This window comes from Pteronotus mesoamericanus, unplaced genomic scaffold (genome assembly GCF_021234165.1).
Source record: "Pteronotus mesoamericanus isolate MK-2021 breed Mesoamerican mustached bat unplaced genomic scaffold, CSHL_Meso_final contig_27, whole genome shotgun sequence".
NCBI classification, from domain to species: Eukaryota; Metazoa; Chordata; class Mammalia; order Chiroptera; family Mormoopidae; genus Pteronotus; species Pteronotus mesoamericanus.
In genome coordinates, this window is record NW_026555115.1 from 18,344,692 (window position 1) to 18,365,561 (window position 20,870).

The following is a 20,870-nucleotide window of genomic DNA, read 5'->3' on the forward strand; positions in this document are numbered from 1 at the left end:
CTGGTAAATGAATAAACAAAACATGGTCAGAATATTATTCAGCCTTTAAAAGAAACAGTAAGGCTACAATTTTGATAAACTTTGAAAACATGCTAGTGAAAGAAGCCAAGGACAAAAGGTCACATACAGATTTCATTTATATGAAATGTTCAAAATAGGCACATCCAAAACAGAAATTAAAATGGTGACTGCCAAAGGATGGGGAGAAGGGCAAATGAGAGGAATGGCATTTTTTTCTGGGGGGGATAGAAATGTTTTAGAATTAGACCTTGGTGATGTTGCACAACATAGCAAATGTAGTAAAAACAACCAATGTGTACAACTGAAAGTGGTAAATGTTATGTTATATGAATTATTTGTCAATAAAAATATAATATCTGACTGGGGAAAAAAAAACAACAAACTTAAGGACTCAGGATCCAGGATTGCGCCCTTAAAAGAACCTATGTTTCTCCAGTGCCTGCTCGACTGCTTTCTTATGCTTGCAGTAGAGAGGAATACTGTCCCTACTCAAGGCAAACAAAGCTCACAGCTGAATGAAGGGACTTAGTTCTAACCACACACTCCCTCATCTGGGAGCCAGTTTTTCTACTTTCCATTTTGCCAGCTTCCCAATGGAGAACCACACATGGTCACCTGGTCAGCACAGACCAATCGGCTACAAGCCGGGATGAGAGAGAACGCTGGGGCCAACGAACACTATGAAATTGCACAGCAGTCACAGGGGCCACTGCTGACAACTCACCTTAAACCCACCTCCAACTTCTCCTAGAACATTTTCAACAGGCACCTTGGTGTTTTCAAAATGGACTTCACAAGCTGAAACACACGAAATTGAAGACCTTAAATGCAAACTACTCTGCACTTGACCCACAAACATGAAATGCAATTTACTCATTCATTCACTCACTCACTCACTCACTCTCCATCTACGAAAAGGACAGTACACAAAGACAAGATTTCTGTCCCTGTGGACATACTTTAGTTAGGGAAATACACTATAAAAAATATGTTCTAACACTGTATTAAGTGCTATGGATGAAAAATTACAGCACGGTGACAGAAATGGAGGTTGGAGGGGGGGTGGGTAATACTATTTTTACTAAGGGTTATGTTAACACTTTTCTAAGATAAAGTTTGAAGGATAAGAAAGAGCCAGAGATGTTGCTAGGTGGCACTGCTCTTTCTAAGGCCTCCATTGCAAATGGGAGTATCGGTCTTATTTCACCTAAACGCTGCACTGTGGCTCTGTGGGAGGAGTAAATTTGCCTTTCCCTATCCACAATGCCAGGTTTGGTCATGTGACTTGCTGTGGTTCCAGGAGCATGGAGCCAACCCAACAAGAGCATAGAGATCTTAACTGTGCTAATCCAGTCTGGCGTGGCACCTTGGGTTCTTACAACCTGCTGTGAGAATATGCTCCAGCACATTCAAGCAACATATGGCACACCTGAACCCAATCCAGAGAACCTGGGAACTATGGCCAAGAAATAAATGACAAGTCCTGTGGTGGTTTCTCAGGAGGGTTACCACAGTGATGGATGACTAGCAGACCTTCAAGTGAGGATGCACCTGGCATGTTGAAGGAAGTGGAGGTCAATGTGATGGGGACAGTTACGGTAAGGATGGCAGGGGTGAGTGAAGAGGCAGGAAGAGACAGAAGCCTATCTACTTTGTTTTTTGTAATAGTGGTGGCTCCCAGCAACTAATGCCAGGAAAAAAGGGAGCAGTAGCCAAACAAAGTGTGGGCAACCAGGGTGTGGTGACCTTTTATTGTATTACTGCAGCTGTGTTCAAATAGCCTGGTTGTGAAATACAACGAAATACCCATCTCTCTAGTCACTGGGTCCCACTTATGGTTTAAGCACATGGGCTGTGAGGCAAGGCCCTTCTCCTAACAGCTCTTCTTCCCTCACAGGCTGCTGACTGTGGGGGGGCACCCTTCCTCCCTCTTTGATGTCATCTTGTGCCGCTCAACCCATCGCACAGAACCAATGCATAATCCTAGTGGGCACCACCCACCCAGACCTGTATGCTGGGCAAAGGAAATAAAGATATTTCCCTGAGGACAGAGAAAAGATGTTCAATATCACTAATCATCAAAAAAATGCAAATGGAAACCACAATCAGGTATCACCTCTTATCAGTCAGAATAGTTATCATCAAAAAGTCAACAAATGACATGTGTTGGCAAGGATATGAGAACAGGGAACCCTTGTACACTGTTGGTGGGGTGCGGCCCCTACAGAAAACAGTATGGTGATTCCTCAGAAGACTAAAAATGCCATGCAACCCAGTAATTGTACTTCTGGGTGTTTATTCAGAGAAAACAAGAACACGGATTCAAACAGATAAATGCACCCCTATGTTCATTGCAGCATTATTTACAATAGTCATCATGGCATTCTTAAATTTGATTTTGCTAAAATACTGAACAATTAAAACTTATTGAATCGCACTGTATTTGGAAACTTGAATGGGGCTAAAGAGCTCTCATGCGCGCGCGCGCGCGCGCACACACACACACACACACACACACACACACACACACACACAACTTACTGTTGGAGCCACGGATGCCTAACTTATCCTCAGGCTTTCCATTAGTTACTCCACCAAAGTCTCTCTCTACTATAAATGCTGTAATTTTGTCTTTTACTGAGCTGTCAGAATCCACAATGTTGGTTTTAGCAAATACTGTAAAAATATTGGCAAGTCCCCCATTGGTGATCCAGACCTGATGGAAAAAAGCAAAAAGAACTTTGGAGAAAACCAAACTACTATGAGCTACCTCTCATAATCAGAAGATTACGGAGTATCTTCTCCATAAGATACTCCAGCTGCCCATCAATCTTCAGGCTACTGTAAAGCGCTTGGCTGTAAGGAGGCCAAGACTGCATAAACAGAAGACAGGACCTAGTCTCCCCAGAACAAGGATTTTCCCAAGAGACACAGGTGGCCATGAGTCTGAGTGTGTGGGGGTGCTGTAGAAGAGTATCCAACAGTACTCAGATAGTTTAAGCTCTAGCACTGAACAAAGGGTTTCTCAAGAAAGGGAGATGGGGACAGAAAGGAGCAAGGAGACAGGTAGAAGAAAGAGGAGAGGAAGGGAGAGAGAAAGATAGAGACTTCTCAACAAACTGCAATGTATGGAACTTATTTGGATCTCAATTCAACCAAATGACTTGAAAAATAAAAGGGTATGAGATATCAGAAAAAAATTAATGCTGGCTAGATAATAAGGAATTATCAATTTTTTAAAAACGTGACAATGGTATGGTAACTTTTTTTTTAATAAAATAGTCCTGTTTTTAGAAATAGGAATGGAAACAGTTACTAATGCAATCCAGAGGTGGCAACGCTGACAGAGAAATGACTGGCTAAGAGTTAATAACTGCTGAAGCTGGGTAACAGGTACATGTTTCAAATTTTGCATAATAAAAAAATTTTTTGAAACAAACACCCAACAGCAGCTCAGGGAGGTAGGTGGTACTACGGAAGTATGTAAACTGTGGAGCCAGAACTCCTTGGTTCCCTGGCACTGTTACTAAGCAAAGGACATCTGCTGAAACTCTTTGAGGCCCAGTTTCTTCTTCCAAAGATGAAAGTAGCATCCACCCAAGAGGTGATGGTCAAAAGATAATGTGTACACCCTTAACAATCCCTGGTGTATGGAAAGTGGTCAATGAGCAGTGGTGAAGGTTATGACCGAGACCCCAGCGGAACTGTACCTTGGAGCCGTTGAGGATGTAGTGCTTTTTATCTTCACTTAACGAGGCCCTGGTCTGGATGGAGGCAGCATCGCTCCCACTGCAGGGACAGAAATGGGCTACTGAAGAGAGTAATGTTGAGAATCAAGATGAATGGTTTGGAGGGCCCCAAAATAAAAGTCTTTACTTTAATACAGGAGTTGGCAAGCTTTTCAAATACAGGGCCAGATGATAAACATATTCAGCTTTTTGGGCTACAGGGTGCCTGTCCCAATTCCTTAATCCTGCCACTGTGGCATGAAGGCAGCCACAATTTGTAAAATACAGGCATGTTCCAGTAACACTTTCATTACAAAAACAGGTGGCAAGCTGTACTGGGCCAACCCCTGCTTTATCACACCAGATAAAAAAGTGATAGTGAAAACTTGAGCTTATGTTTAAACATGAAAATGTGTGCTCAAAATAGACTCATTGAATAAACTCCTTTGAGGATGAGTTCACGGCACCCCCAGATACCCAGGTGGAGGGAAACAAGGTGACGTGTGGTCCAACTAATAGACCTGGGTGCCAGTCTTGTTATGTCCTAGCTGTGTGACCTTGGGCTTATCACACAACCTCACTGAACTTCAGTTCCTAATCTGTAACACAGGGCTATTACCACCCACCCTCCTACTCTGAAAGTTGCTTCAAAACCTTAAAAGCATATTCCAGGTGTGATGCAAATCACAAAATAATTATTTAACAGGTGCTGTCAGGTATGTTATCATGTTTATAAATCTCGCTGAGACAGAAAAATAAAGATAAGAGAACTGGCAAGAAAAGTTGCTAAGTTGACTCCTAGAAGATTTCAGAGAGGGAAGAAAAAAAAGTCACCACCTATTCAGCATAAACCCTAGCCCTCCTCCCATGCCCCCGGGAGACGCTGTTCCACAGCAAGCTCACGCCAAGGGCAGACCTTGCTGGCTCTGTCAGGCAGAAGGCGGCAATGTGCTCCCCAGATGCCAGTTTGGGCAGGTATTTGGCCTTCTGCTCCTCACTGCCAGCCAAGATGATCCCCTAAACAAGACATACACAGGCTGATGTCAGCTGTGGGGAAAAAAAGACTATGTGAAATATGCTTGCAGAATATGGCTTCTGAAGGAAATACTTCATGCAAGAGGAAACACCCTGAGTCAGAGCTGGCAGCCTCAGGTAAAAAGTGAGGAGCTGGGGAGTACGGGGAGTACGGGCTGCTAAGGACCCACCCTAAAGTGCACCATCAGGGTGGCCTGGGCCTGGAAGCCCTGCAGAACTTTGGGGCCAGACTCAGGGATTCTCATCACAGCTTCTGTTTCCTGGCTGGGTGATCTTGGGTCAGAGATGTCTCTTCTCTAAGCCTCCATATCTTCCCATACATATAGAGGATAATCTACCCATTGGAGGGGTGGTTTGGATGGTACAATGTGAAGAGGTAGGAATGCTAAACCCATACCTGGCATAAAGAATGTGCTCAGTCAGTGTCAGAACTGTCCCACCCCCCTTCTCAGTGCCATGTGGGCAAGTCCCCTCTCTTCGCTGAATGAGTTCATGGAGCACACAAGCTCTTGGAGGGAAGCCAAGCAGGCTGTGCGCTCAGCTCACTTTGGTTTCTACATTGAGCAGAAACACAAGTAATGGACTGTTGATAAGAGTGGTGAGTCTGGACCTGCACTAAAATGCTCCGAGCCTAGTGGGGTAAGAAAGACACGCAACAACAGCAGGGAGGACATGCTCAGGCCCCGAGTGACTCAAGAGCACTGTGGAAGAGACTCATGTCCAGCTTGAGGTGAAAGCAGGCTCCATGGAGGCAGCAGTATCAGAACTGGGCCTCCAAAGGATGGGTCAAAGGCAATGAGAACATGAGGAAGATTCAAATGGAACGGACAGTGTCATCAAAGGGCTGCTGCTTATGTAGGAGGTGAGCACTATATGGCGTGACTGAAAGAGGATATGCACAAATGAGGCACTGCAGGGCAAAGATGCAGGCACATGCTAAGCCCTCCTCCAAAGACCATGAGATAGCAAGCAGAATTCACTTCCTGAAGGTCTTCTTGGAGTCACAGAAAGCATCCCCAGATACTTGACCTTGAGGCCTATAGCCTGGTGTGCTGCCAAGGTCACAGCGATCGACCCATCCAGGCTGACAATTTCCCCTAGCCGCGCATACATGGTGTTGGAAAGGCCCAGGCCACCTAGGGAAGAAAGAGACCAACTTTACTTATGGGCCAGCCCCAAATTCCCCCCATTAAAGGCAAATGGCTTTACTGGTCTTTTTGAATTATAAAAGTAATGCCAGATCACTGTTTTCATCATAATACAGAAAGGTACAAAGAAAACACAAGTCACCGACAAACATCACTCAGAGCATTTTTGTGTATATCCTTTCAGAGTCCTTCTAGGCATATGAGCATATATAGATATATATATTTTTAACATAAAACACAATCTATAGTACAAAAATAAAAAATATCTTTACATCTTTTAATATGCTATGACTCTCTCCTGTCAGATATAGATCTTTATAAATGAAACAGCTTTCCAGTGTCTCATTCTTAGTATCTAGTGGATTCCAGAACAGAGATTTTTCTGCAGTGGCACTACTGATATTTTAGAATCGATCATTCTTTGTTGGGGGTGACTGTTCTGTACAGTGTAGAATGTTTAGCAGCATCCTTGGCACGTACCCACTAGATGTCAGAAGTACCCCCTCCCCACAGTTGATAACCAAAAATTCTCTAGACACTATCAAATGTTTCCTGGGGGACAAAATAACTCTAGTTGGGAATCACTGTTCTGAAGTGTAAAGAAAAAGACTGAACAAAAAATCCACTGAACTTCCATCATTTACATTTCATCTTCAACTTCCACAGGTGGCTGCGTGACCATATATGCATCTTACAAACAATAAACTGAGGCCTTAGGTCACACATCCAAAATGCAGCAGGGCTGGGACCTAATATCAGGGGTGTGTGTATGGGTACTGGCACTAGAGCCACCGTTCATACATAAAGGAAAGGGCTGAGTCCCTGCCAAGAAGTGGAGTGGCCTGCCTAGTATGCAGTCCCGTGGGTTCAGCGGTGGTGCCCAGAGAAGGCCAGGGCTCTGCAATAAGTACTCCTTACCCCTTCCCACTTGTTTCAGTCAATACTTATTTCATATTTCAGATACTAAGGGAGTCCATTCTATTTGTTAAAAGATAAATTATGATGCTTTCTCCCCCAAGAAAGTTATCACTAAAATCATGGAGACGGCAATCATATGGGCGAAGATGACAGGTCGGTCGAGACTGTTTGTGGAGATAGAGGTAAGGGGCAGGAAGGAGCACATCAACCAGCCATGGACAGATCATTGACAGGAAGTCGACAGGCTGGGCTGGCCACAGAGAACCAGGAAGGTAATGCAGGTTCAGTTGGTAAAAAGGCCTTCATTTCCCTGCTCCAGACTGGAACAGTTCCCTAAAATGTTTAGGGCATGAACATAAGGTTGCTGTTGCCTTTGTTTCCCAAGGAAGGAAAAAAGCTCCAAACATGACCATTATCATCTCATGAAAGAAAGAGCATTTTCATACCAGAAAGTAGGACATAAAACAAGAATAATGGATGGAAAATTATGTAATCTCATATCAACATAGGCATGCACGTGCGCGCACACACACCCCCAATATATGCTTGCATGTAAGACATGTAGATGTAAAAAGATGTATTTTGATTTTACACAGAAATTGAGAGAAACATTAAGTAACTTCATCCATCAGGAAATGATTTTAAAAGGATCTCGAAGGGGAAACATATTACTACCAACCTGGCTACATCTAGAGCTTTCTTCTGGTATTTGCTTACTTCAAGCACTCATGTTTTCAGTGGATGACAGATCAACTGTCACTCTCCAGCTTGACCTCCAATTGCTTCCTAGTCTCATATTTCATGCAGCCCATGTCTTATAGCCTATAATTCACCTGTCACTTGTCAGTTTTAATACTAAAAGTCTCAGATATCTGGGAAAGCTCCCCACACCTCACTCAAAGGCTGCAGACTTCGGTTAAGAAGCAGGATGTGTAACTTCTCCCTGCAGAGGTCTGTGCTGTGCATTACACCAGTGAAGTAGCAACATTACTGATTATTTTATGTCTTCTGCATAAATGAAGTAATGTTCTTGTACATTTGGAAATGTGATGGAAGGTATTTCATACAATGACAGAAAGGTACACCATTTAACAGTTTAAAACAAAGCAATAAACATACAGATAAACTAAGACTTAACTGATTAAAATATGCCTCAGAATCAAGGAAATGAGGCACCACACTAGTTTGTCCTAAATTTTCATATTTTGTACCAGCTCCTGGCTGGGTACAGTGGAAACTCATTCTACCAATACAAGTAGGGGCCCCCAACTTGTAGCTGCCAAGGTTAGGGTGCAGGGGTGGAGGTGATCTAACTTTAGTCCCTTAGGCAAACCAGGCAGGAAGACAACATGAAGACAAGCTCCTGGCTTTTGTGACTTGCTGTGCAAAACCTAATTTGAAATTTGGCTGCGAAAATGCCCAAAATATTAAAAACCTCCAAATGACCAGTGCATACCCATGAAATATACCCAGCCCTTAAAGCACCACTAATTCTCCCCTAAACTCCTGCCCCATAGCTGATCTAACCTGGAAGCAGTCCCAGACAGCAAAGGCTCTGGAAGGGCGCTCAAGAGGTGGGTACAGGGTGAAGGCTGAGAGCCTAGATCCTCACTTTTATGTCAAAAGGGCCTGAGAGTAAAAGTGATATACAGGTGTGCATTTGCCTGTGTTCTGGCTCTTTGAGACATTTTCTACCCCTCTCCCCACACACACTGCTTGCCTGTCCCCTTAATCCTACAGAATTAGGATGATCACCTTGAGATTGGGGCGGGGGGTGGGCAGGGGGGGAGTGCTCAGCCAAATATGACAAGGCAGAATTACCCTGGGATCCTGAAGAGAAAGGCAAGGTCCTTCACCTGGGGACTAAAAACATCACTACAATGCTCCAAGAATGATGTGAACAGTTCAAAAGACAAAGGGTTCTGCTCAAAGGTTCCCCCAGATTAAATCCCCCATGGTCCACAAGTTTAACACCAATACATTCATTACAGCAAAACTAAACAATTACTAGCATTAGGTCTGTAAATGAACACTTCTGTATGGAGCAAATTCGTGTTTTTCTAGATGCACCTTGCGCCTTATAGCCATATGTCTTATTTGTCTGCACGAAGGTATAGGGTGAGAAGCCAAACTCAGTGGAACCTGGCACCATGCTCTTACCACATGAAGCATGAGTGGCTCTGGATCAATTCCTGTGCCTGAGAGACCAAAGGACTGTGCAGCAGAGATGACACTGAAATCAGCCAGTTTTCTCCACAGCACGTTCTGCCCACAAGGCCCTGAGCCAGGGAACACACTCTCACTAACCAGCCACCCCGTAGTTAGCCAATGATAGACGTTTTTATTAATTCCAGCAGTTTCACAGCACAATCTTGGACATACTGCAGTTAAGGACCACTCTTCCCAAACAGAACGCTTTTCTGAACAAACACAGAGCCCCTTCTTAAGAGCCAACCAGTATGGCAGTGGTTTCCTTTACTTACCATATTCTTCTGGTACTTGCATCCCAAAAAGCCCCAGGCTCTTCAGTTTCTCTAAAGTTTCCTTTGGGATTTTTCCCTCTTGGTCAATTTTTCGAGAGTCCACTGCCAAGAAAAAATATCCTGATTATATAAAATATGAGCTACGTTTATATAAACAAAAATAAGCAACAATTTTTTAGTATACAATCCCAGTGTCAAAGAGTTTAAAACTGTAAATTATCTGGTCATGGTCATTCAGCATGTATTCAATTTTATCTGATTATCCCACAAAGAACTGTATTTTGAAAAATTCCCAGTACCAGGTTGTATTATTTCTTGATCTGGGTGCTATTCACATAGATAGGTATTCACTGTGTAAAACTGAAGCAACATATACATTTATGAGATGTAAACTTTTCTGCATAATAAATTTAAATGTTTAAAAATCACTAGTACCTTCCAGAAAATTAGAGAATAAGTACGCAACTCCCAGAACTGCCCTAAAAAGTTAGGCTAGATAGGCTAGATAGCCAAACTCTAGACAACATCTGGGCCTAGAACTCCCCAGTTTTCAGAAACCAGGGCTCTTTCACCATAGTCCACAGGTTCTGAGAACAGCTCAGCCTATTTAACACCACTACTCACATTCATCAGAACAAAAATGAACAATTACTAGCATGAGGTCTGTAAATGTACACCTCTGTATGGATCAAGTTAGTGTTTTTTAAAATTGCCAACAAATTAAACATTATCACAATTATATATTTTAAAAATCATCATGACCTTCACTAATAAATTTTTATACACATGGGTCCTTAATTAGAAATATTGGTTCCCCAAGTACAGTCCAAACTCCTTCTCCCTCATTTTGTTTATTTTTGTAATTTTACGACATATATAATTGCCATACAATAAACTACACATTTAAAATATTTTCAAATTCTGACATCTGTTCGCCCATGAAATTATCCCCACAAATCAAAAGAAACATCTCTTTTCCAGCAAAAGTTTCCTTGTGCTCTTCTGTGATTAGTCCTTCTCTACATCTTCATTCCCAGGCAGCCACTAATCTTTTTATCTACAATGCTCCAAGAATGATGTGAACAGTTCAAAGGACAAAGGGTTCTGCTCAAAGGTTCCCCCAGATTAAATCCCCCATGGTCCACAAGTTTAACACCAATACATTCATTACAGCAAAACTGAACAATTACTAGCATTAGGTCTGTAAATGAACACTTCTGTATGGAGCAAATTCGTGTTTTTCTAGATGCACCTTGTGCCCTATAGCCATATGTCTTACGACATATGCACGAAGGTATAGGGTACTAATTTGCATTTTTGAGTTTCCTATAAATGGAATCATACATATGTATTTTTTTGGTCTGGTTTCTCTGACTCAACAAGAGATCTTGTGACTTATCTACATTGTTGCATGTAAGTCCTTCATTACTTTTTATTGTTCAATATTCTACTGAATGGGTGTAAAATCATTTCTCCATTCACTTCCTGATGGACATTTGGGTGGTTCCCAGTTTTTGGCTCTTAGGAATAAAGCTTCTACTATAAACATTCATATTCAAGTTTTTATGTAGCTATGTTTTCATTCCTCTTGGGCCCATACTTTGGAGTGGAATGACTGGGCTGTGTAGTAGGGTATGTTTAACTTTTGAGAAACTGTCAGGATCTGCGGAGACTTCCACTTCCAGCCAAGGTAAAGCAAAAGGGACTGGATTTGTGTCCCAGCCTTAAAATACTCAAAATATAGGGCACTGGTTACTATACTCAGAAGAGTAACATTTTACTAATAGAGAAGAATTAGCATTTAGACCATGCATTTAAACTGAGGCACTATCATCCCCAAGGAAATACAAGCTGGTTGGGGGTGGCAGTGGGGGTGGGGGGGTTGGAGGTGTATAAAGCACAGAAACGTAACACATAAACAGATACATAGTACAGTTTAAAATTTCATGGGGCAGGATGGTGAATAGGAAAAAAGGATATATAAAACGGTTTGGTCGGGAGGGGACAATAAAGGGGGGGAAAAAAGGTTGCACTACAGACTGCTCTGATCTTACCTAACAATACTTAAAAACAAGCTTTGAAAGGATTAAATTCTTCCCTAGACACTTAAGAATGACAGTACCAAAGGGAATCTGATACTACTTGAGAGAATGAAGATCAATAGAAACATTAACTAGATGTGGCCTAGAACAAAGCTTAAGGACATGTTAAATACACAAACATACACAAACACACAAATATCCAGTACCAATAATGTAAAATCCACAATGTGTGGCATCCAAGAGAAAACTACGAGGCACGTAAAGAGGCAGGAAAATATGATCTATACTAAGAAGAAAAACCAATTAACTGAACAGGACCCAGAAATAACATGGATCAGATAGTAAACAGGCATATTAAATGAGCTATTATAACTACATAATAAAGTATGAGCATGTTAAGATGAAACATGGAAGAAATAAAAAGACATAAATCAACTCCCAGAGATGAAAGAACACTTGAGATGAAAAACATTGGGTGGGATTAATGGTAAACTAAATACTGTAGAAAAGATTAGTGAACTTAAAAATATAACAATAAAAACTACATCAAATGAGACAGAAGACAAAGTGAAAAAAGAGCATCAGTGAACCGTGTGAGAGGAGAGAGTGGGGGATGTAGTGATAAAAAATAAAATTAAAGAAACAATAACCAAAAAGAAGAGAGTGGAACATCTATAAAGGGCTGAAAGACAAATAATGTCAACATAGAACTCTCTAAATGAAACAGACATTTTCATATATATAAAAGCTGAAAATACTCATCCTTTGCAAAGCTGCACTCCAAGGAACATGCGAAGGGCTCCCTCCCACAGAAGAGTGATGGTACCAAAGGGAATCTGACACTACTTGAGAATGAAGATCAACAGAAACATGAACTAGATGAGGAAACATAAATGATTTTTTCTCATTTTAAAAATTACACTAAAAACAAGAAAAATTACAGCATGATGAAAAAATTCTGGAAATGGATAGTGGGCATTGTTGCACAACATGGTAAATATGCTTATGTACACTTAACAAGGATTAAAATGGTAAATTTTATGTTATGTATATTTTACCACAATAGGAAAAGAAAAGAATAGCAAGATATTGTAGTTTATAATGAATGTAGAAATAAAATATATATAAAAGAATAGCAGTTGGGCCAGGAAAACAGAAATGTTGTAAGGTTCTTACATGAGACATGAAGTGGTATAATATTGGTAAGACATATACTATAAACTCTAAAGCAACCACTTAAAAACAAAAGAGGTATAATAAACCAACAAAAAAGAGAAAATGGAATAAAATAATACTCTATTAATGCAAAAGAAGACAGAAAAAAGGAAAATGGGAACAGAAGAAATGGGACAAATAAAAAAAACAGCTACATGACAGAGTTAAATCCAACTATTTTCATTAATCACATTAAAGTAATCATATATCAAAGATCAATGAAAAGGTACAGACTGTCCAATTGCACTTAAAAAGGCAACATTCAGCTGCACCGCCCTGCAAGAAACCCACTTTACGATGAAATAATAATCAGTTTTAAAGTTGCAAAAATAGTATAGAGTTCCTGTATACTTCCGACCCAGCTTTTATCAGAACCTTACAGAACCATGGTAAAATTATCAAAACTATGAAAGTGGCATTCATATAATATTAAGTAAATTACAGAATTAATTTGATTTTTATCAGTTTCTCCATTAATGTCATTTTTATGTTTCAGGATTCAATCCAGGATCCCACACTGTATTTAATAGAATGTCTCTTTATTACCCTCCAGTCTGTGATGGCTCTTCAGTCTCTCCTTGTCTTTCCTGACCTTGACACTTAAAGCACTGTTACTTTGTAACATGCCTCTTAATTTGGGTTTGCCTGTTTTCTAATGATTTGATCAAGGTTACATGTTTTGGGAAAGAATATCGCAGGAGCAATGTGCCCTTCTCAGTGCATTATATCAAAGGGTACAAGATATCACCAAGTCTTACAACTGGTGATGCTAACCTTGATCACTTGTTTAAGGTGGTGTTTGCCAAGGTTCTCCACAGTTTCCCTTTGTAATTAATAAATATCACAGGAGAACTACTTCAGGATTACATAAGTAAACTGTTTTTCCTCAGACTTCTACCCATTCATTCATTAGTGGAACTTGCCTACAAGAAGTTTTACTACAGTGGGTGCTTTATGGTAATTTTATATTCCAAAATTCCATCTATGTTCATTAAGTGGAAAAGCAGCCCACTTTTGAGTTTAAAAGCACAAATCGGTCAAGAGGATGATAAAAGATATATCGTGCTAACATTAATTGAAAGACAGCTGGAGGTGCCATATTAGTATCAAAGTAGATTTTTAAGCAAAGACTATTACCAGGGATAAAAAAGGTCATTTCATAATGATACAGGGGTCAACTCATCATAAAGATATAACAATCCTGAATAACAAACCTACAACATATATGAAGAAAAAGTGATAGTAATGAAAAGAAAAAACATATAAATATACAATTATAGTTGGAAGTTTCAACATCTTTCAATAATTGATACACAAGTAGGTAAAAATTTGTAAGGATACATTAAGTTTGAATAACAGTATCAAGCAATTAGCCCTTATTGACATTCACAGAACCAACCAAACAACAGGAAAATATTTACTGTTTTCAGGTACACCTGGGAGAATATTTAAAAAAGTAGACCATATTATGAACCATAAAAAAACTCTCCAAAAATTTAATAGGATTCAAATTTATAACATGTTTTCTGACCACAAATGGAATGCTTTTTAGATATTAAAAAAATGGGTATATTACTACCGATACTACAGACTTTAAAAAGGTAACAAAGGGAAGATTATAAACACTAGTAAGTCAACAGAATCAACAACTTTGCATAAATGGATGAATTCTTTAAAAGAAACAAACTATCAAAGTTCACAGAGGATATAGATAACCTGAATAGTACTCTACCTATTAAAGTAATTGAAAGTTAAAACTACCCCAACTAGGAAAACCCCAGACTCAAATGGCTTCACTGTTGAATTCTGTCAAACATTTATGGAAAATGTAATACCAGCTTTACACAAAGTCTTAAACAAAGAGAAGCACTTTCCGGTTCACTCTACGAGGCCAGCATTATCCTGATATATCAAAGAAAACGGAACTACAGACCAACATCAGGAAATAGATATAAAAATTCTCAAAGTTTCAACAGATTGAATCCAACAATATAGAAAAGGATAACACATCAAAACCAGGGGGAATTATCCTAGGAATGTAAGAGTAGGTCAGTATAGTCAAACATAATTATCTCAAAAGATGCAGAAAAAGCAAGGGAAAAAATCAGATACAATTTATGATGAAAACTCTCAGCAAACTAGAAATAAAAGGAAACTTCCTTAATCTAATAAAGAACATCTACCAAAAAAAAAAAAATGTACAGCTAACATCATACTTGAAGGTGAAAGACTGAATGATGTCTTCCTAAAATCAGGAACAAGGCAAGAGAGTCTCCTCTTACCACTCCCATTCAGCATCATATTGGCGATTTCAGGCACTGCAGTAAAGCAGAGAAAAGAAAAACTAGGCTAGAAAGCGGGGGGGGGGGGGGGGAACTGTCCTTATCACCAACAGCACAACTGTCCATACAGATCTAATAAATGAATTTGATAAAGCTGCAGGATACGAGACCAATATACAAAAACCAACTGTATTCACTTAAGAGAACTAAACACATGAAAAAATGTTTAAGATCATTAGCCATTAGTAAAATACAAAATAAAATCACAATAAGGTATACTCCACAGCTATCAGAATGGCTAAAAAAAAATTTTAAATTTAACAAAGTACAATGACAATACTAAATCTTGACAAAAAGGCACAGAAATGAGACAAATTACACATTGATGGTGGGAATATAAAGTGATACAGCCATTTTGAAAATAATTTAGTACTCTCTTTTAAAACTAAACACACAAATACCTTAGGACCCAGCAATTGCACAACTGGGCATTTATTCCAGAGAAATGAAAACATGTTCACACAAAATCTTATACACAAATACATAGCAGTTTTATTCATGGGAGTCCCCAAAATGAAGACAACCCAGACATATTTCAAAGTTAAAACAGTCAACAAACTGGTAATCCACAGGTAATCCATACAGTACTAGTGAGCAAGGAAAAGGAAAAACCCATTGATAGACATGGCACCTTGTAGAAGAATTATGCTGAGTGGAAAAAAAGCCAATACCAAAAGTTTACATATTGTATGGGTCCATTAATATAACATTCTTGAAATAACAAAATTATAATAATGAAGAACAGATCAGTAGTTGACAGAGGTTGGGGGAAAGAAGGACAAGGAAGCTATGGCTATAAAAGGATAGCATGAAGGGATCCTTGTGATATCAATAACTGTTTTCTGCATCATGATTGTACACATGACAAAACTGTATAAGTACACACACACAAATTCAAATCAGTACACAAAAAACTGGTAAATTCTGAAAAAGATGGTATTGATGTGAACTTCCTGGTTGTGATACTGTTTATGTAAGATACATGAATGTTACATGTTAGGGAATCTGATTCAGTGAAGGGTATAATTAATCTCTAAATTATTTCTTACAACTGCATGTGAATCTATAATTATCTCAACGTAAAGTTTTATAAGGCAAATAAATGTTATCATGTTACATATACAGGGTATATACATTAAATTTAATAGAAATAACCCTGAAGTTGCTAAGAAATCCCCAATGAAATATCTACATTTGCTGAAGTCCAACTATACTGATTCTCAACAAAAGTTGAAACACAATGTATGACATTTTCTTTCATGTTGTTTATACTTCCTAAAGTCTTTTAATAAATGTGAATTTCTTTTTTCACTTAATCCCTTCACTTCATTCACCCAGTGTTGGGAAATGCCCTGCCTGGTTTCAGGAACTGTAACCCTGCCCACAGGCTGGAGGGCCCCAAGGCTGGAAATAATCAGGAGGCCTTGCAGAAACAGGCTCCTGAGGAGACATATCTCCCCCCCGCAGGGGCGCAGCTCCTGCCTCTCTGCTTTGCCTTGTAATGGTCCTTGTCAATGACTGGTAAGACTCCTCGGGGGAGGGGCGACCTAAGCCAGGCATCGACCAGTATAGGCAGCAGACAAGAAATTGGGGGACACGGAGAAAGGGCAAAAAGGCCCCCATATCTCTCAGCTTGGCTCGGACATGGCCGCAGTCCTCATTACAGCCGAAAAGCAGTCTCCTCATCTGTTGGTGGTGCCCTCCTCACACCTGGCTCAGACTTGAAGCAGTGTAGGAATCAGCCCTAAATCGGGTCTGGTGGTTCCCAGGGAAATCAGGCCTAAAAGTAAATCTTTGAAGTGTGTTTTGTTTTTCCCTCAGCTCTCTGACCAGCTCATGCTGTGAAGGACATTTACATTATTTACACCCCTTACCCTATATCATTAGGCGCTTGCCCTTACCTTTCGTCTCTTTTGTTTACACTAGTCTCCTCTTGGACCCATGTAAATCAATGTATTCCTGTCACTTGTCTTCTTAAAAGTATCATATATTCTCTGTGAAACTAAACATACTAATGTAATGAGATAACAAATGCATTCCTGTTACCTAGCCCCACTGATAAGATTTTCAATAAAAGTCTTGGAACAAAGGGCAACGGGGCCTTTTCTACTAAGAAGGAAGTGCCCCCATCGGCTCTCCCGGCAAACAGAGAAGTGTTTGCAACGATGTGTGTTTATTCCCCTCATCCATGACAACCCTGGGATGGGCTCTGCAGGATTCAGAGCCCTGCTCCCTTCTCAGCTGAGCCCTGCTGGTTTCCCTCAGATTCAGGGAGTGCTGTCCTCCCTGCGGTGGCACCCCCCACCACCCCCACCCCCGGTACTGCGGCTGCTGCCCAGGCCACGGGAGCGTCGACCATGTGGCACTCCTCCACGGCCCCCCACGCAGCACAACAACCCAGCCCTGCAACCGCTCCCAGATGTCAGTCTGTTCTCCTTATCTGTGAGTCTTTTTCTACTTTGTTTCTTAGGAAAAAAAACAAAACAAAACACCCCACCTCAGAGTCAGACAACAGTATGGTGATTACCAGAGGGGAAGAGGGATGGGGAAGGTAAAAGAGGGTATAGGAGGGATAACAGTAATGTTAGGAGACTTAACTTGGGGTGGTAAACACATAATACAATATATAGATGATGTGTTATAAAATTATACACCTGAAACCTATATAATTAACCAATTTTTTTTAAAAAGGCCACTACCATGGAAATTGCCCAATTTCAGAAATAACGTTAGTCCTGGATGGGAGGGAAAACCCTGAAGATCATCTACTTAATAATTATTTCAGCAACCATGGTTTAGATATTCCTAACCCCATTTCACCTGTCTTTACCAGTCCATGGATAAAAATGTAGTGAAAGAAACAAATGTGAATTTCTTTTACTAATGAACAAATCATAGATTCTAAAGAAAAAATTCCGGTAATAGAAGTATATGCAGAAAAAAGTGGAATTTCATATCACTTAAAAATAATTTTTTAAAAATCAGTTGTATGTCTATATACTAGCAACAATCAGAAACTGGAATTAAAAAAAACAATTTACAGCAACATCAAAATATTTTAAATACTTGCGGACATGTTTTGTAAACTATCAAAAAATGTTTAAAGATGACAAAACACCAAAAAAAAAACTTTTGACAAAAACTGTCCAAGACTTACACACTGAAAACTACATGAAAAATGCTCCTGAAACAAATTAAGAAATAAATAGCTATACCATTATCATAAATCAGAAGATTCAATATAATCTTAATTCTTCCTCAAACTGATTTACAGATGTCTTGTAATCCCAATCACAACATCAGCATGGCTATTTGTCAAAATTGAAAAGCGGATTCTAAAATTTATAAGGAAATGCAAAATACTTAGAGGAGACAAAAAACACTTTAGAAAGCAACGAAGTTGGAGGACTAACATCACAAATTCAAGCCTTATTTCAAAGCTCAGTAAGAGACAATGAACATTTGCATAAAGACATACAGATATATCAAGCCGATGAACAAAATAGGACTAAAAAAAAAGACCCACACATAAATGTTCAAATGATTTTCCAATTTTTATATTGTGGTAAATACACACAGAAAATTTACTATCTTAACCATTTTTAAGTATACAGTTCACTTGTATTAACTATAGTCATATTATTGTGCAACCTTTACCAAAGCACTCTTTTCATCTTCCCAAAATGAAACTCTATAGCCATAAAACAATAAATTCCCATTTTCTCCTTTCTCCCCAAAATCTCTGGCAACCACCAATTTACTTTCTGTTTCTGTGAATCTGACTACTCTATGTAACTCGTGTAAGTGAAATCACAGTATTTGTCCCTTTGTGACTGGCTTAATTCACTGAGCATAATATCCTCAAGTTTTCTCCATGTTTACACGTGTCAGAACTTTCTTCCTTTTAAAGACTGAATAATATTCCACTGTATGCATATACTACATTATGTTTATCCATTTGTCTGACAATCTGTGTCTTTCAATCTAAATCAATCTAAAGTAAATTTCCTAATGACAGCATATAGTTGGACCATGGTTTGTTTGTTTGGTTTTCTTTTATCCTTTCTGGCAATCTACAGTATGTCTTTTGATTAGAGAGTTTAATCCATTCACTTTTAAAGTAATTACTTTTGTCATTTTGCTAATTTGTTTTCTATATGCCTTCTATCTTTTTTTGTCCTTCACTTCTCTCATTACTGTCGTCTTTTGTGTTTAGCTGATCTTTTGCAATAAAACATTTAAATTCCTTTCTCATTCCTTTTGCCTATATTCTTTAGCTATTTTCTTTATGATCAGTATGGGAAAGACATTGAACATGAAAGTTATAACATTCTAATTTGAATTTGTATCAGCTTAACTTCAATAAGATACTAAAATTTGGTTCCTTTAATGGCTCCATCCTTATCCCTTCCTCTTACTGTCACAAAATTATATCTTTATCCATTGTGTTCAAAAACATAATTATTTTACCTGAATTATTCTCCTAAATTACATAGAAACAAGTGAAGTGACAAACCAAAGTTACAATACTAGTTTTTAGAGTAATAATATTTTAGATGTATTAGTCTTTTAAATCAACTAGAAAATAAAAAGTAGAGTTAAAGAACTGTTATTACAATATACCAGCTTTTATCATTGCCCATGTATTTACCTTTATTGAGATCTTTATTTCTTTAAACACCTTCAAGTTACTACCTAATGTTCTTTCAGTTCAACCTGATCTAGTGGTAACAAACCTCCTAAGCTCTCATCAGGGAATGTATTAAATGTGTCCTTTAAAGAACAGTTTTGCTGAATAGAGGAGTCTTACCTGAGTTTTCTTTATTCTTCTAGCCCTTTGAATATACTGGCCCACTGCCTTCTGGCCTCGTTTTTTGTTTTGTTTTGTTTTGTTTTTGTTTTGTTTTGTTTTGTTTTGAGAAATCTGCTTATCTTATTGAGGATCCTTTATATGTGATGAGTGGCTTCTCTATGGCTGCTTTCAAAATTCTATCTTTGGACGGTTTAATAATAATGTGTCCTGGTGTGAGTCTCTATTAGTGCATGCTGTTAGGAGTTTATTGAGCTTCTTGGATGTTTATACTTATGCCTTTCACAAAATTGGGACATTTTCAACCATTATTTCTTCCAATATTCTGACTGCCCTTTCTTCCCCTGCTGGGATTTCACAATGCATATGCTGGTCTGCATCATTATGTCCCACAGGCCCCTTTAGTTCATGCAACCTTTTTTCTGTTTCTCAGACTTCATAATTTCCATTGTTCTATCTTTAAGTATGCTGATGCTTTCTTCTACCTTTACAAATCTACCTTTCAATTCTTCTAGTGAATGTTTCATTTCAGTTATTGTACTTTTCAGCTCCAGATTTTTAAAAAATTATTTATTTTTGTTCATACATTTTTTTTTTTTTACTTTCTCCACATCTTTTCTTAATTATTTGAGCATCTTTAAGATAGCTGTTTTAAAATCTTTGTCTAGTAAATCCTTCCATCATGTCTTCTACAGGGAGTCTTCTTTGAATGGACCACACTTTCTTGCTTATTTGCTTTGTGATTTTTTTTTTTTGAAAACTGGACATTTAAATCTAATAATGCGGTACCTCTACAAATGAGATTTTCCTTCTTCCCCAGGATTTGCTGGTTTTGCTTTTGCTTTTTTGTTTTTTAAATTGAAATGTATGTGACATTTTGTATGTGACTCTGTAAGTTTAAGGTATACAACATGTTGATTTAATACATTTCTTTGTCACAATATTACTGTCTTTGTTGCCTTGGATAACACCTCTATCATGTCACATAACTATTTCTTTTTTGTAATGAGAATAATTAAGATCTAGTCTATTAGCATGTTTGATATTTGTAATATAGCACCATTACCTATAATCACTAAACTGTGTATTAGATCTCTATCTACCAGTTCCAAGTTTGTACCCTTTAAA

General features: G+C 38.8%; 1 protein-coding gene across 1 annotated transcript in view; it reads right to left on the reverse strand.

Annotated features, from left to right (window-relative positions):
- The window catches only part of ACAD9 (acyl-CoA dehydrogenase family member 9), a 58,861-nt gene that overhangs the window by 14,864 nt on the left and 23,127 nt on the right, over window positions 1-20,870 (reverse strand). The window contains exons 3-8 of the mRNA XM_054575079.1: window positions 9,334-9,435; window positions 5,814-5,920; window positions 4,666-4,766; window positions 3,732-3,810; window positions 2,563-2,737; window positions 746-819 (exon numbers count right to left, since the gene is read on the reverse strand). Coding sequence (XP_054431054.1) covers window positions 746-819; window positions 2,563-2,737; window positions 3,732-3,810; window positions 4,666-4,766; window positions 5,814-5,920; window positions 9,334-9,435 — 638 coding nt within the window. The remainder of the gene's footprint in view (window positions 1-745; window positions 820-2,562; window positions 2,738-3,731; window positions 3,811-4,665; window positions 4,767-5,813; window positions 5,921-9,333; window positions 9,436-20,870) is intronic.